This window comes from Watersipora subatra, chromosome 9, assembly GCF_963576615.1.
Source record: "Watersipora subatra chromosome 9, tzWatSuba1.1, whole genome shotgun sequence".
In the NCBI taxonomy this organism is placed as follows: Eukaryota; Metazoa; Bryozoa; class Gymnolaemata; order Cheilostomatida; family Watersiporidae; genus Watersipora; species Watersipora subatra.
The window spans coordinates 59,949,732-59,964,247 of NC_088716.1; the positions used below are offsets into that span (position 1 = coordinate 59,949,732).

Here is a 14,516-nt window from a genome sequence, read left to right on the forward strand (position 1 = left end):
TTGGATAATTGGATAAATTTGTGTCATGTTCACTAAAGCCTTCAAATAAATTGGGTAGTTTTATAAAAAAAACCTCTCCTGATTTAAATAATTCTCAAAGCTTTTTCATAAAAATTAGAAATTGTTAAAAATTATCAGCAAGGTACCTTCTCCTGATAGGTCTATTCTTTTAAGGAGAGCTGCCATGACCTTGTAGTCTAAAATGCTTGACCTGCAAGCAAGGTTGGAGTTTAAGGCAGTGCAATTCATGCAAATTGCTTTCTACAACTGGCTATGTCACCAGTTGTCGAGGTGCCCTTGACACTAAACTTAGATATGTCCAGCCGCTATCACAGAGCCATTATCTTAATAGAATGTGCACAGTCTCTGCTTGAAATAAGATAAGCCGACATACTCCATCTTCGACGGATTGATCACACATTCTTCCAACACTGACATCAGCTTATTCCAAGCATTCATAAAACTGAGCTTATCGATTCTATTGACATAAAATATCAATGTTAAACTGTAAGAAAGTGCAAACATTTCACAAAGAAACAATTTAGAAGTTGTGATTTAAACAAAATGAAGGAATATTGATTCAGTGCAAATATAAAGTTACAAAGATAAACATGAGATAGATTACATGTAAGTAATTTCATTTCAGCTGAATAGATTGTTGCTTTGAAACTCCTGCTGATAAACAGTACAAACGCAGCGGCAGCCACTTTCAAGACTAGCTAGTGCTGCCATTTAGTGCCAGTAAAATCTCTACTGAGCAGCTGGATGATGGAGACTATCAGAGAGGACAGCGTACTAATTATCACTAGTACTTCTAAACCTGTAAGTAGCCCAGACAATTTGCCATCTGAGATTCTTTAACCAGACGTACCAGTTTACGCCTCTTTGAATCAAATTGATTTCAAGGTTGGTTTGAGAAGAATGGCAGTTTCCTGATTGGCCTGTTTATGTAGTCACAATCGTCACTGAAACGAAAACAACGCGAGCTCACTGAACAATGGCCGCTCGCTTTGCAAGGGTCTCGTTTGTCAGATGGGGTCTGCTTATAAAGCAGGAGGTAGCTCAGCCTTGCTGTTTATGTTCTAATTCTATTGTATGAAGCTAATGTCTGGCACTGCATGGCAGGTTGTTTATGGCAGCCGGCGTGAGAGTACTTGCTTGCCAAGAACGTTTTGCAATACTCCTTAATCGGAGTAAAAATTGCGGCGTATGTTCAGGAAACAACAAAGGCTTGTGTGTTGGTAATAAGTGTATGAATGGATACCTTCTTTGGGATGATGCCCTATAATAGCTGACTACTGATTTTTTATAGGTGACATGTAATTCATTGATAAAATAGCATCGATAGAAGCGTCTAATACAACGGTAAAAGAGGTTCCCATGAAAATCTTGATAACGATAACGTATTATAGAACCACAGCAATAATATTTTTATTCCTCTTCCATGTGCAACATGTAGTTTAGAGTAATTGATGACATGACAGGACCGACCAGACTCAGTGAAAATCATTGACAATAATATTAATTCAATCAACTTGAACAGCTTTGACCAGAACGGTCTTGTAACGACACAGTGAATACGCCTCTCAAGGAAGGCAATGACTACTATCAGTGAGTGTCATTTCTTCTAATAAGAAAAAGTGATTCATTGGTCTAGAGTAGCTCTATTAGTATCCAAGGCTTTAATAAACTCTTGCTACATTGACTAGTATCTTGTATTGCATGAAAACAGTCTATAGAGTCAGGCATTGACAGCTTTGGCCATTCAGTCATTAGCTCTTTTCATTCTCTTTGCTCACTACGTGTGATCAGTGATATAACACTCCAGCACCTCGCCTCTATGACTGTTACAACTACTACAAACACTTTAAACTGGAGCTTTCATAGGGAGCGTTGGGATCAGCAATCGTGCACATAAAACGCCTTGCAATGATTTTACCATATATTGGGAGAAACAGTGATGCAGTACATGAGGTAAGACCATGTACCGAGAGTTGTTTCTTGAGAGCAACTGTACCCTAAGACTCTACAACTGGTGTTAGGTTAATGTGAAAATCCTTATGCCTTGGTTTTGATCTGATGTCACTATAAAACACGGTCATGAGCTCAATGTAACAATTGGGGCAAATGTTTGACAAAGAATTTTGACAAACATCCATGTGAAACATTACAGCTTATGTAAAAACAGTACTGCATTTCTTTTCATGCTTCAATTTTAGCGCAAGCATCGGGGTCGCGTCAGTCAGCCTAACTCTATATCACCACATAGAAAGCCAACAAAAGCAAAATCTAAGATAGCTGCTGGAAACCACTGCTGTCAGCAATGCGTGCAAGAGTTTGAGCCAGCAAACCTACATTTACCGAAATTGGCTCCAAGCTCCATCATGCTCACAAGCCAATTTGGAAAGGAGGATAGTTTTACCAATGTTATAGACAGGTATGTCGCCAGTAGTGCTTGCAGAAGTCCCAAATCTTTGTATGATAGTATATAAATGCTGCGAGCAACTTCAAGAAGCTTCTGCCTTTGGATTATGATAGTCGCAGATACATTTATGGTACAGTAATTTATACTTTTTAGATGTTTCTACTTGGGACATCATATAAAAAGACTCATGTATTAAACTTTGACATGTTTGAAAAGATGATCATGAATGACTAACTAACATAGATATGTTATTAAAATTTGCCTATGATAATTGAAATACTTTTTTTTGTCAGTCTCGCTGAAGCTAACAGAGTCTCTGACATGACCACACAGTCGAGCGAGACAGGAACAAACCAATCAATGACCTCTACCCCTCGCTTTCCCATATCGGACCATAGTTTTAGTCAGGATTGCGAGTCTGAGCTTCTCTTTCCTCGAATCGATTCTTGCAATCAAGTCACCAGCATGTCTGAAGCTCCTGACAGCTCTCAAGCCATACAACTGGGGCTTGAGCAACCACTCGACTTGGATGAATGCGCGCATAGGGGGAAGATAAAATGCTCCAAGTTCAACGAAATTGGCAATTCGCATTCGAGAAAGAAGAAGGGTCCCAGCATTTCTTCAGGAAAAAAGTGGCATAGAGCAGAATCCTACGCAAACTCCAGTGTAATCCAGATACAAAGTAAAAAAGAAAACATAAACTTTATGGACAGCCAGCTAAACAGCATCTATAACCCTTGGGAGAAGGCAAAGATTGATGAGCAGTTATCTTCTCATACAGAAAAGAAAGCACGGCCAGTCAGGTACCAATCGCTACCAGAACTCCACAAAGCTGACGAAAAATTTGACCATGTGAAAAACCTGACAAGTAAATCAGTCGAAAAGTACGTGCTAAATACAATGATGAGGTAAGTGATGAACTTGCTCTTCCTAACACTTGAGAGCATGCAAAATAACAATTTTTGGTTTCTATACAACACTATAGCTTTTAGTTTGTTAGATAATAAAACTTCACCCTACAATTATAATTGAAAGTACGAAGATTAATTAAAAAAATCTAACCTGATTCTCAGTTTTATGGTTGCGCTACATTTGAGCATGCCACAATAAAATTTCGTTAACAACTTTTCTGAATGAGCAACCTCTCAGTTTCCCATCATAAGGGGGGTCCAGACAAAGTTTTTTCATTGTGATGTTACTATCTACATCTGCATACTTGCTGAGAATATGGCTGATCAAGTTTTGCAAGCGGTGATTCAATTAGTCAACCAAAGTCGAACCATGTCTTTTATTGCCAGTGTCAGAATGTGTCTAATCTATTGCTTGTAATCGGTCACCTCGTCCACACCTTTCTATCAGCTCTACGAGATAATGTAAGGAAGAATCGAGTTTAACAGTCAAATAACAATCTTGTTTATTACCTTTCTCATGGGAAGCAATAACAATATGGAATAGCATTTATAATATTCAAACAGTTCAACTCTGCGCTAGCCAGTGACTAGCTTAACAAATTCATATTGGCAAGATTATATTTCATGCGAGCTGTAAGCTATATTTAAATCAAAGTAATTAAAACAGATTAGGTGTTATTTCTTTGACACTCTTTGGTATCCTACTCACTGTTTGTCACTTGTAGTTGTTAGGACCCCCTGCAAGGGAAACACAATGTGAAATACTATAGCATTTACGGCACTGCATGCCCTGTCCTATTCTCTGAAACACGCCTGGTGCCATTTCATAATAGCCACGGATCATTTCTAATCAAACAGGGCTGAGAAAGCTGCCAGATTCGAGTGTCGAATTCCCACAATACCCCTTTCGCTTAAGACTAGAAGTGGAGCTGGATATACTAGCATCAAGTAACAGCAAAGGAACCACTGTGAGACTGCCTTACTTTTACTACAAACTGCTCAGCTGAATGGAGTTACACATCATCCTGTACCGTGCAATCCTAGTCCTCTTACCTACAACCCCTGTAACTGAGTTATTCCAGACTTAACTGACATTTCTCAAGAAGTGTGCCAAGCATCTGCTTATTCAACGATGACACCCATCTGAAGGTTTTCGTGTGTTTTCGCCGGACCTCAAAGGAAATTGTCATTATATTTATTATACAAGCAGAAGATAAGTTGGCAACAATCCAGGTAGAGCAAACGCATAGATATATGTTCATCTACTTATGACATGGAACCAAGACCTCACTTTTTGCTGCATCCACTTTCTCAGCACTTTTTGCCCTGATGCAGCTTCAGTGAATGGCTAACATATGCTGAGAATGCGTTATTAACATCTTAACTTTAATATATCTTACGAATTGTCTTTTACTAAAATAATAATATAATAACCAAATGAAACTTGTAACATCAGTTGAGTTAACAATCACATGTGAGATGCTGCCTCTAGCGCATACATTTCCCTCATTATATTTACTTCAGCTTCAATTGCACAAAAAAGCTAAAACTTAAGGCATCCGAGGCTGCATAAAAATTACAGTGGAAGATTGCAGCTACACGTGGAAGATGCATGGCATGCATTTTTTCACATGTAACTGGAGTTAGGAATATTTAAGAAAATCGGTGAAAGCAAAGATGAAAACATTTATTATATTTCTATCAGGAAATGAGTTACACAGATATACAAACCTATAAAATGGCAAGTAAGAAAGGAGAGAATTCCATGCCGCAAGTTTCCATGAGTAGCTGTTCTTTAAATATTGTTAGCTAGTTTGTTAACGATCAATACGAATTTTTATAACAATATTAATATTCAAAGTCATGACAATAGAGTTGTCCCTCCTAGAGAGGCAATCATATTTATGTCTGGCTAGTGTACTAAGAGACTCTACTAAGCCATTCATTCAATGCAAATAAAGAAGAGTTCTATGAATACATATGGTCTCATACTTAGCACCTTTGAATTGCTACACATATTAGGAATTTCTTCAAGGTAAGGCAACTTCTGGTTTCTAGTCAGAATTAGAAAATACGTTCAAGAATCAAGTTACAATATATCGGACAGAAATCGGGTGCTTCTATGGCTGTTTATTGGCAGAATGTTAATAATTCCATCGTATCGACTCAAAAGCCTCACACAGAGAGCATATTTGAAGCCATGAAAGTGAGTATCAGCTGCTGATGATCAACTGAGCGGAGAGACAATTTAGTCCAAGGAAGATGGGTAGACAGGGCCTGAAGAGTGACAGCAAGCTTATGTGTGCAACAATCAACCTGCTGACTGCTTTAGACTAGAGTTCCTCACTGCTATTATTCTTTCTCGCTCAACACTAAAATAATAAAGCTAGTTAAGAACTGGTATGAACTGGTATGAACATACCTATAAGTTTGTCAGGGTTCTTGGCAGGTAAAGAACACAATAAAACTGGAAGACCTTGCTTTAAACCATAACTGTCACGAACAACTTTTATTGTATTTACTAGGTAAATCAGACACGCTGATTCCGATTTTGTACTCCAAATAAAGATTAGTCCACTAACCTTCAAAGTCATTTAGGCTTTTTTAAAGCGTTTCAATATCCGTTTCGAAAACAACACAATCGGCATTACAAGCTCCGCCCATAAATATGTGACGAAACCTAGCTTTTTCAGAAACGGAAGTTAGGAAAGTTTAGTCCGATTTAGAATAATAGAGATGGGTGTCTTAAAACCCATTATTATCTAAATCCAGCCTGTAAAATAATTTCAGTTTTTTATGAAAGGGATATAAACTATTTAAAATTGCTCGCAGCTTGTTACATGACGTTTAAATGGGCTGGACGCCGAGAAAAATGAGCTCAAAAAGCGCGGTTTTATCACGAGCTAGCGTTGTTATCGCGCTTTTTAAATATGCAATGCTAAATAGCTTATCTACCTTTCAGAAAAGACTGATATTATTTTTAAAGCTGGATTTAGATATTAATAAATTTTAAAACACCCGTCTCTATTATTCTAAATCGGTCTAAACATCTCTACGTAACTTCTGTTCCTAAAAAGCTAGGTTACGTCAAGTATTTATGGGCGGAGCTTGTTATGCCGATCGTGTTGTTTTCGAAACCGATATTAAAACGCTATAAAAAATCCTTTATTACTCTGAAAGTTAGTGGCCTAATCTTTATTTTGATTACAAAATCGGAATCAGCATGTCTGATTTACCTAGTAAATACGATAAAAGTTGTTCGTGGCAGTTATGGTTTAAAAACCTCACCAGCCAATTGTGTCTTTTATGTAACACATTATTCAACGGGAAAAAACTAAAAGCTACACTAAGGCTTTCCTCAGTACCAGAGCACTTCAAATGCAGCCCAACCTTGACTAATGATCACCTCAGCAAGTTGCATTATAAACTTTAAACAAAGGTTTGATTCTCCAACCAAAGTAATTTTTATGATACGAAGTTCAACATTTTCTGAAACACACAGCTTCGTAAATCAGCAGTGATACGCGGCTTGTCATGAAATCCTTCTGTTCTACATAGGTCAAATAATATTAAATGCTGCTTTGTACCTGCGTTGTAAGTGGCAAAATCCAGTTAAACTGCTCTCTGAACATTTCAATTGCTAAACATGTAAATACATGCGCATGTCGTTCTCCATACATCATATTTATATAATTCTATGTACATACAATACTGAGATCCATGAGAAATTAACAAAAACTGATTGAAGAAGCATGACGGGTAAAAACCTAGGAGACAAAGTTAAAGGTTGACTTGCAACGAAATTCACATTACCGTTATTTGGTATCAAAAGATTCACCTTGTCTTACTCTGCTGTGTTGTAAGTGCAAAATATGTGGAAATGTGATTACAAGCTCCTAAAAACTAAAAAACGAACAGTTAATGACCGCCATCACAAAAATGCTGTAGTTTGGAGTCCCTTTATGTCGACGACGTACTCAACTCGACATGTTCGTTGTTTTGGTATGTGATGTAATCACGTGAAATGAAAGGCCAATAAAAGGCTCAATATACATGTAAAACGTTTCGAAGCACTAGCTTATGACAAACACTTCGGGTTTTACCAGAAAGCCCTTATCAAATATAGATGCTCGCTACTATACAGTTTCGCTTCAGTTTGGTCTAATCATCTAGTCATAATCTGATCATGTGACCAATACTTAATGCCAAATAGCGCGAACAAATTCTACAGCATTTTTCGACTATCACAGGTGACCAACAGGCTCGTCAAGGTTTATCAGAGGATGATATGCACTACTTCGAGTTAATGTTGAAAACTTAAACGAATTTTGACGATAGGTTTTGAGAAATCAGTGCTCAAGGTGACAACATTACAATGATGATGAAATATATACGTAAAGACAATATACATGGTTTTAGTGAAGGCGTGAAGTATATATGTGAAAATATTTCGACAAATGAGGTTGCAAGAAAGTGTAAGCAGAAGCCATCATCTTCAACTACATCCCATTTAGATCCGTTTTAGAAAGGGATTCCAAACTACGGCGGGTTTGTGATGGCTGCGATTAACTGTTCGTTTTTGAGCTTTTAAGAGCTTATAATCACATTTCCACATATTTGGCACCTACAACACAGCAGAGTAAGGCATGGTGAATCTTTTGATACCAAATAAATGTAATGTGAATTTTGTTACAATTCAACATTAAATACTAAATATTCTTGAGCCAATAGGTGTCAGTATAACAAAATGATGGAAACTACCAATTGGTGATTTTCTGTAAATGAAGGAGGGAATATCTAGAAAGGTCTATAACTGATCATACCACGTGTAGTAGTACAACTGATTATGCAAGGTGTAGTAGTATAACTGAATATACAAGGTGTAGTAGTATAACTGATTATATAAGGTGTAGTAGCATAACTGATTATATAAGGTGTACTAGTATAACTGATTATATAAGGTGTAGTAGTACAACTGATTATATAAGGTGTAGTAGTACAACTGATTATATAAGGTGTAGTAGTATAACTGATTATATAAGGTGTAGTAGTATAACTGATTATACAAGGTGTAGTAGTACAACTGATTATATAAGGTGTAGTAGTACAACTGATTATATAAGGTGTAGTAGTATAACTGATTATATAAGGTGTAGTAGTATAACTGATTATATAAGGTGTAGTAGTACAACTGATTATATAAGGTGTAGTAGTACAACTGATTATATAAGGTGTAGTAGTATAGCTGATTATATAAGGTGTAGTAGTATAACTGATTATACAAGGTGTAGTAGTATAACTGATTATACAAGGTGTAGTAGTATAACTGATTATGCAAGATGTAGTAGTATTACTGATTATACAAGGTGTAGTAATATAACTGATTATATAAGGTGTAGTAGTATAACTGATTATACAAGGTGTAGTAGTATAACTGATTATACAAGGTGTAGTAGTATAACTGATTATGCAAGGTGTAGTAGTATAACTGATTATATAAGGTGTAGTAGTATAACTGATTATACAAGGTGTAGTAGTATAACTGATTATACAAGGTGTAGTAGTATAACTGATTATGCAAGGTGTAGTAGTATAACTGATTATATAAGGTGTAGTAGTATAACTGATTATACAAGGTGTAGTAGTATAACTGATTATACAAGGTGTAGTAGTATAACTGATTATACAAGGTGTAGTAGTATAACTGATTATGCAAGGTGTAGTAGTATAACTGATTATACAAGGTGTAGTAGTATAACTGATTATACAAGGTGTAGTAGTATAACTGATTATGCAAGATGTAGTAGTATTACTGATTATACAAGGTGTAGTAATATAACTGATTATATAAGGTGTAGTAGTATAACTGATTATACAAGGTGTAGTAGTATAACTGATTATACAAGGTGTAGTAGTATAACTGATTATGCAAGGTGTAGTAGTATAACTGATTATATAAGGTGTAGTAGTATAACTGATTATACAAGGTGTAGTAATATAACTGATTATATAAGGTGTAGTAGTATAACTGATTATACAAGGTGTAGTAGTATAACTGATTATACAAGGTGTAGTAGTATAACTGATTATAAAAGGTGTAGTAGTATAACTGATTATACAAGATGTAGTAGTATAACTGATTATACAAGGTGTAGTAGTATAACTGATTATACAAGGTGTAGTAGTATAACTGATTATACAAGGTGTAGTAGTATAACTGATTATACAAGGTGTAGTAGTATAACTGATTATGCAAGGTGTAGTAGTATAACTGATTATATAAGGTGTAGTAGTATAACTGATTATACAAGGTGTAGTAATATAACTGATTATATAAGGTGTAGTAGTATAACTGATTATACAAGGTGTAGTAGTATAACTGATTATACAAGGTGTAGTAGTATAACTGATTATGCAAGGTGTAGTAGTATAACTGATTATATAAGGTGTAGTAGTATAACTGATTATACAAGGTGTAGTAATATAACTGATTATATAAGGTGTAGTAGTATTACTGATTATACAAGGTGTAGTAGTATAACTGATTATATAAGGTGTAGTAGCATAACTGATTATATAAGGTGTACTAGTATAACTGATTATATAAGGTGTAGTAGTACAACTGATTATATAAGGTGTAGTAGTACAACTGATTATATAAGGTGTAGTAGTATAACTGATTATATAAGGTGTAGTAGTATAACTGATTATACAAGGTGTAGTAGTATAACTGATTATACAAGGTGTAGTAGTATAACTGATTATGCAAGAAGTAGTAGTATTACTGATTATACAAGGTGTAGTAATATAACTGATTATATAAGGTGTAGTAGTATAACTGATTATACAAGGTGTAGTAGTATAACTGATTATACAAGGTGTAGTAGTATAACTGATTATGCAAGGTGTAGTAGTATAACTGATTATATAAGGTGTAGTAGTATAACTGATTATACAAGGTGTAGTAATATAACTGATTATATAAGGTGTAGTAGTATAACTGATTATACAAGGTGTAGTAGTATAACTGATTATACAAGGTGTAGTAGTATAACTGATTATGCAAGATGTAGTAGTATTACTGATTATACAAGGTGTAGTAATATAACTGATTATATAAGGTGTAGTAGTATAACTGATTATACAAGGTGTAGTAGTATAACTGATTATACAAGGTGTAGTAGTATAACTGATTATGCAAGGTGTAGTAGTATAACTGATTATATAAGGTGTAGTAGTATAACTGATTATACAAGGTGTAGTAATATAACTGATTATATAAGGTGTAGTAGTATAACTGATTATACAAGGTGTAGTAGTATAACTGATTATACAAGGTGTAGTAGTATAACTGATTATAAAAGGTGTAGTAGTATAACTGATTATACAAGGTGTAGTAGTATAACTGATTATACAAGGTGTAGTAGTATAACTGATTATACAAGGTGTAGTAGTATAACTGATTATATAAGGTGTAGTAGTACAACTGATTATAAAAGGTGTAGTAGTATAACTGATTATACAAGGTGTAGTAGTATAACTGATTATAAAAGGTGTAGTAGTATAACTGATTATACAAGGTGTAGTAGTATAACTGATTATATAAGGTGTAGTAGTATAACTGATTATAAAAGGTGTAGTAGTATAACTGATTATACAAGGTGTAGTAGTACAACTGATCATACATTAGGCATTCAAGCAGATGCAGACAACATATTGCAGCAGTTATAGTGAAATTTAACCTCTCAGTTGCAAGGGGCTTATCAACGGGCTCATCAAGAATCTTAGCAAGTCTAGCCTAAATTCCAACTTACCATCAATTTATTCTTTTTTAGTTTCAGGTGTTGGCTCTCTGCCTGACATGAGAAGACCGAGCAAGATGACGAGATGACAGCAATGAAGAGCAGCGCTGCTGACTACCGTTGATGGGTAGGTATTCCAACACATCTCTATGGTTCCCAGTATTAACATCCTATAACACAGCTCTACACATTTAGTTACAAAGTAAGATGACTCTGCCCTTAGCGTGATCAAGTCTTTTATGTGCGAGGATAGAGGTGCATAGCATGATTGCATTCCACACCTCTTCACGGCATTGATTGGCTCAGCGCTAAATGCTTGTCAAGGTGGCATTGTAGGATGAGTCGCAGAGAAGTCGTATGGAGGATATTACAACACATGCTTACACGTTTGCGATTACATATCGCAACATATGTTTAAATGTTTATGATCACTCATCGCAACATCTGCTTACATGTTTATGATTACCTATCGCAACACATGCTTACATGTTTATGATTACCTATCGCAACATATGCTTACATGTTTATGATTACCGATCACAACATATGCTTACATGTTTATGATTACCTATCATAACACATGGTTACATGTTTATGATTACCTATCGCAACATATGCTTACATGTTTATGATTACCTATCGCAACACATGCTTACATGTTTATGATTACCTATCGCAACATATGCTTACATGTTTATGATTACCGATCACAACATATGCTTACATGTTTATGATTACCTATCATAACACATGGTTACATGTTTATGATTACCTATCGCAACATATGCTTACATGTTTATGATAACCTATCGCAACATATGCTTACATGTTTATGATTACCTATCGCAACATATGCTTACATGTTTATGATTACCTATCGCAACACATGCTTACATGTTTATGATTACCTATCGCAACATATGCTTACATGTTTATGATTACCTATCGCAACATATGCTCACATGTTTATGATTACCTATCGCACTATATGCTTACATGTTTATGACCAGAAATTCCCCTGTCATACAGCCCACGATCAAAGTGATAATGGAGAAAGGAAAGGGTACTGCCGGTTGTTGAAAAAGTAGTTACAACAGGTCATAATTCTACAAAAGTAGAAATCTTTAGTTAGATGTTGTAGGCTTCGCCTAGAACATCTACTAAAGAATTCTCTGCATCAGATGAGTTGTTATTATTTTGAGTAGCGTGTTGTTGAACATTAGCATTTGATGCTGATGGTTGCTGTGAGGACCTTCTATTTATCCTTCTCCGTAATAATTGGGAGACACGTGGACGGCCACTGCGACGACGTGGTGTTCTGGGAGGTCCATGGTAGTTGTCAAGTTGTTTTGAAATAAAATTCAAAAGGTCAATTATGCAAAACAAAAGGTTGTATAAAAATCAGACTTAATCTACTACTATCTCAAACTTTTATTTTACAACAATAAAATAAATATTTAAATACAGCAATAATGAAATATCTTTATTATATCTCTGAAATGCAATATTAAAAGTAAAACGGCAAGCTGCCATGTAATACACAGTTTGAAAGTTGGTTGTGTTGTGAATGTAGAATGGTTTTGACAGTGATATGTAACAGAAAACAAGAGTTAGCATTCGCACGTCTGGAAGTTTTCTGCAAACTGGAGTGAACTAAAGAAATATCCTTGTCACAAAAGGGCATTGTAGTTCAGCCCTAGCTTGCAGATAACATGTAAAGAAATCTGGCTAATGTTATCGATAATCTAAAAAACCTTCGGTAATTGGACAAAAAACGTAGGCTGATAAATTGTTTGAACATACAGCGATACGTAACAAAAAGCAAGCATTAAAATTCACACGTCTGAAAGTTTTCTGCAAACTGGAGTGAAATAAAGAAATATTCTTGTCACAAAGAGACATTGTATTTCAGCCCTAGCTTTTAGATAGGATGTAAAAAAATCTGGTTAATGTTATAGATAATTTAAAAAACCTTCGGTAATTGGACAAAAAACGTAAGCTGATAAACTGTATACCACATTTTCGTGCCTGTAAATCGGTCTATGCCTCAAACAGTCTACGTTAATTACAGAAACCTTCGGCAATTAAACAATGTTATAGACTGGTGAAATGTCCACGCTTTTCTTGTGAAATGCTGGTGACTTAATATTTCTACTCTCTGTCGCACGGCTTTATCGGCGTTTCATATGCCGGTCTTCATTTTGATTAAAATAGGCTTGTAAAGTTTTTATTTCGATTTAAGGTCGAATTAATCTGTCAATTTATGTATAATCCGATCAGATGGGTTAGTTTAAGATGTTGCGGTAACCTTTCAAATACTTGGTAACATATTTAAATAGGTTTATATGTGTTTTGTATCACTATTATACTTAAACGACTCTACACAAAAATGGTTAAATTTGTTGATGATATTTCGGTACAAGGGTTTGGTCATGCCGTCAACGGATAATGTTTTGGGAGTTGTGTGCACATATGCATTTATCATAAATCTCCCAAACAATCGCTATGCTCGTGTTTGGTCGTGGGATTACCTATCATAACATATGCTTACATTTTTATGAGCGATAAACCCTTACTATAGTAAGAGCAGTGCCGTCTGCAGGCCTGAAGCTATTCTAGGAGCGTTAGCAAATACATGTAAGATTGCATCACTTGGAAATTGAACTGGAATATTCCGATTCATATTAAAATGTGCTGCCATCTCACCACTCGACCACCTTACTACATCTAAGAATAATTGTACACATAGATATTACACATGACGATCTATCAAAGTGCACGGGAATGCCAGTGTGCTAGTTGACTAAATAATTTAACAAGGTGAAATCACTAATTGACTAACATACCTATTTCGAGAGTCATAAAATATTTTAATATTCATCTACCAAAAAAGTTCTTATTTGTTACTTACTTGTATATAGAAGGTAAGTTGATATCCCATACAAGGTAGTGCAGCGTGTGAAAGTACCAGACGTAGAACTGATAGTGAAGAGATCGACTAAAGCAGATACCGATGAAGTTGGAGACAAAGAGTGTCCTCACAATATCTGAAACGATAACCAGAGGTCATCTAAAAGGGAAGTGTGTATTTGTTGGTACTAGCACACAGTAAAGCAGCATCTACCCAGAGCAGAAAAAGCACAGGATGCTATACAAATTGGCTTCTCCTGACATATCGCTCACTGTGGGAAAACCTCATGCATGCAAGTGCATACAAGAGACTGCTGGTGTTTTCCATTAACCATAGAGATCTAGAGGCAGATCTAGTCTCCGTTTACCTCTATGATTCTTAGAGGTCAGTCTTGAGTTATTACACCATCAGTTAAGAAAAACTATATGCTAGAAGCCATTTGATAGCGGAATTTAGCTGAATAGCTG

At 35.5% G+C, this 14,516-nt stretch overlaps 2 protein-coding genes across 3 annotated transcripts in view; one reads left to right on the forward strand and one right to left on the reverse strand.

Moving 5' to 3' along the window:
* The first annotated feature begins 965 nt into the window (after positions 1 to 965).
* Positions 966 to 4,760, forward strand: LOC137404450 (uncharacterized). Of its 2 annotated transcripts, XM_068090660.1 has the most exons (5): positions 1,039 to 1,057; positions 1,813 to 1,974; positions 2,220 to 2,437; positions 2,719 to 3,333; positions 4,195 to 4,760. In XM_068090660.1, the coding sequence occupies exons 2-5, from the start codon at positions 1,930 to 1,932 to the stop codon at positions 4,286 to 4,288; spliced, it is 972 nt and encodes a 323-aa protein (XP_067946761.1). In that variant the 5' UTR covers positions 1,039 to 1,057; positions 1,813 to 1,929; the 3' UTR covers positions 4,289 to 4,760. The 2 variants fall into 2 exon arrangements, with proteins under 2 accessions (XP_067946760.1, XP_067946761.1); XM_068090659.1 differs by lacking the exon at positions 1,813 to 1,974 and having other exon boundaries at positions 966 to 1,057.
* A 242-nt stretch (positions 4,761 to 5,002) lies between these two features.
* The window catches only part of LOC137403513 (dol-P-Man:Man(5)GlcNAc(2)-PP-Dol alpha-1,3-mannosyltransferase-like), a 38,495-nt gene continuing 28,981 nt past the window's right edge, over positions 5,003 to 14,516 (reverse strand). The window contains exons 10-12 of the mRNA XM_068089451.1: positions 14,050 to 14,185; positions 11,151 to 11,308; positions 5,003 to 5,708 (exon numbers count right to left, since the gene is read on the reverse strand). Of these exons, the coding sequence (XP_067945552.1) occupies positions 11,158 to 11,308; positions 14,050 to 14,185 (287 nt within the window). The 3' untranslated portion in view covers positions 5,003 to 5,708; positions 11,151 to 11,157. The remainder of the gene's footprint in view (positions 5,709 to 11,150; positions 11,309 to 14,049; positions 14,186 to 14,516) is intronic.

Excerpts from the sequence above, each read along its gene's own strand:
- LOC137404450 (XM_068090659.1), top strand. The coding sequence starts at position 998 with ATGGCCGCTCGCTTTGCAAGGGTCTCGTTTGTCAGATGGGGTCTGCTT. Across the intron at positions 2,438-2,718 it reads TTTACCAATGTTATAGACAG|TCTCGCTGAAGCTAACAGAG; the intron begins GTATGTCGCCAG and ends TTTTTTTGTCAG. Across the intron at positions 3,334-4,194 it reads GTGCTAAATACAATGATGAG|GGCTGAGAAAGCTGCCAGAT; the intron begins GTAAGTGATGAA and ends CTAATCAAACAG.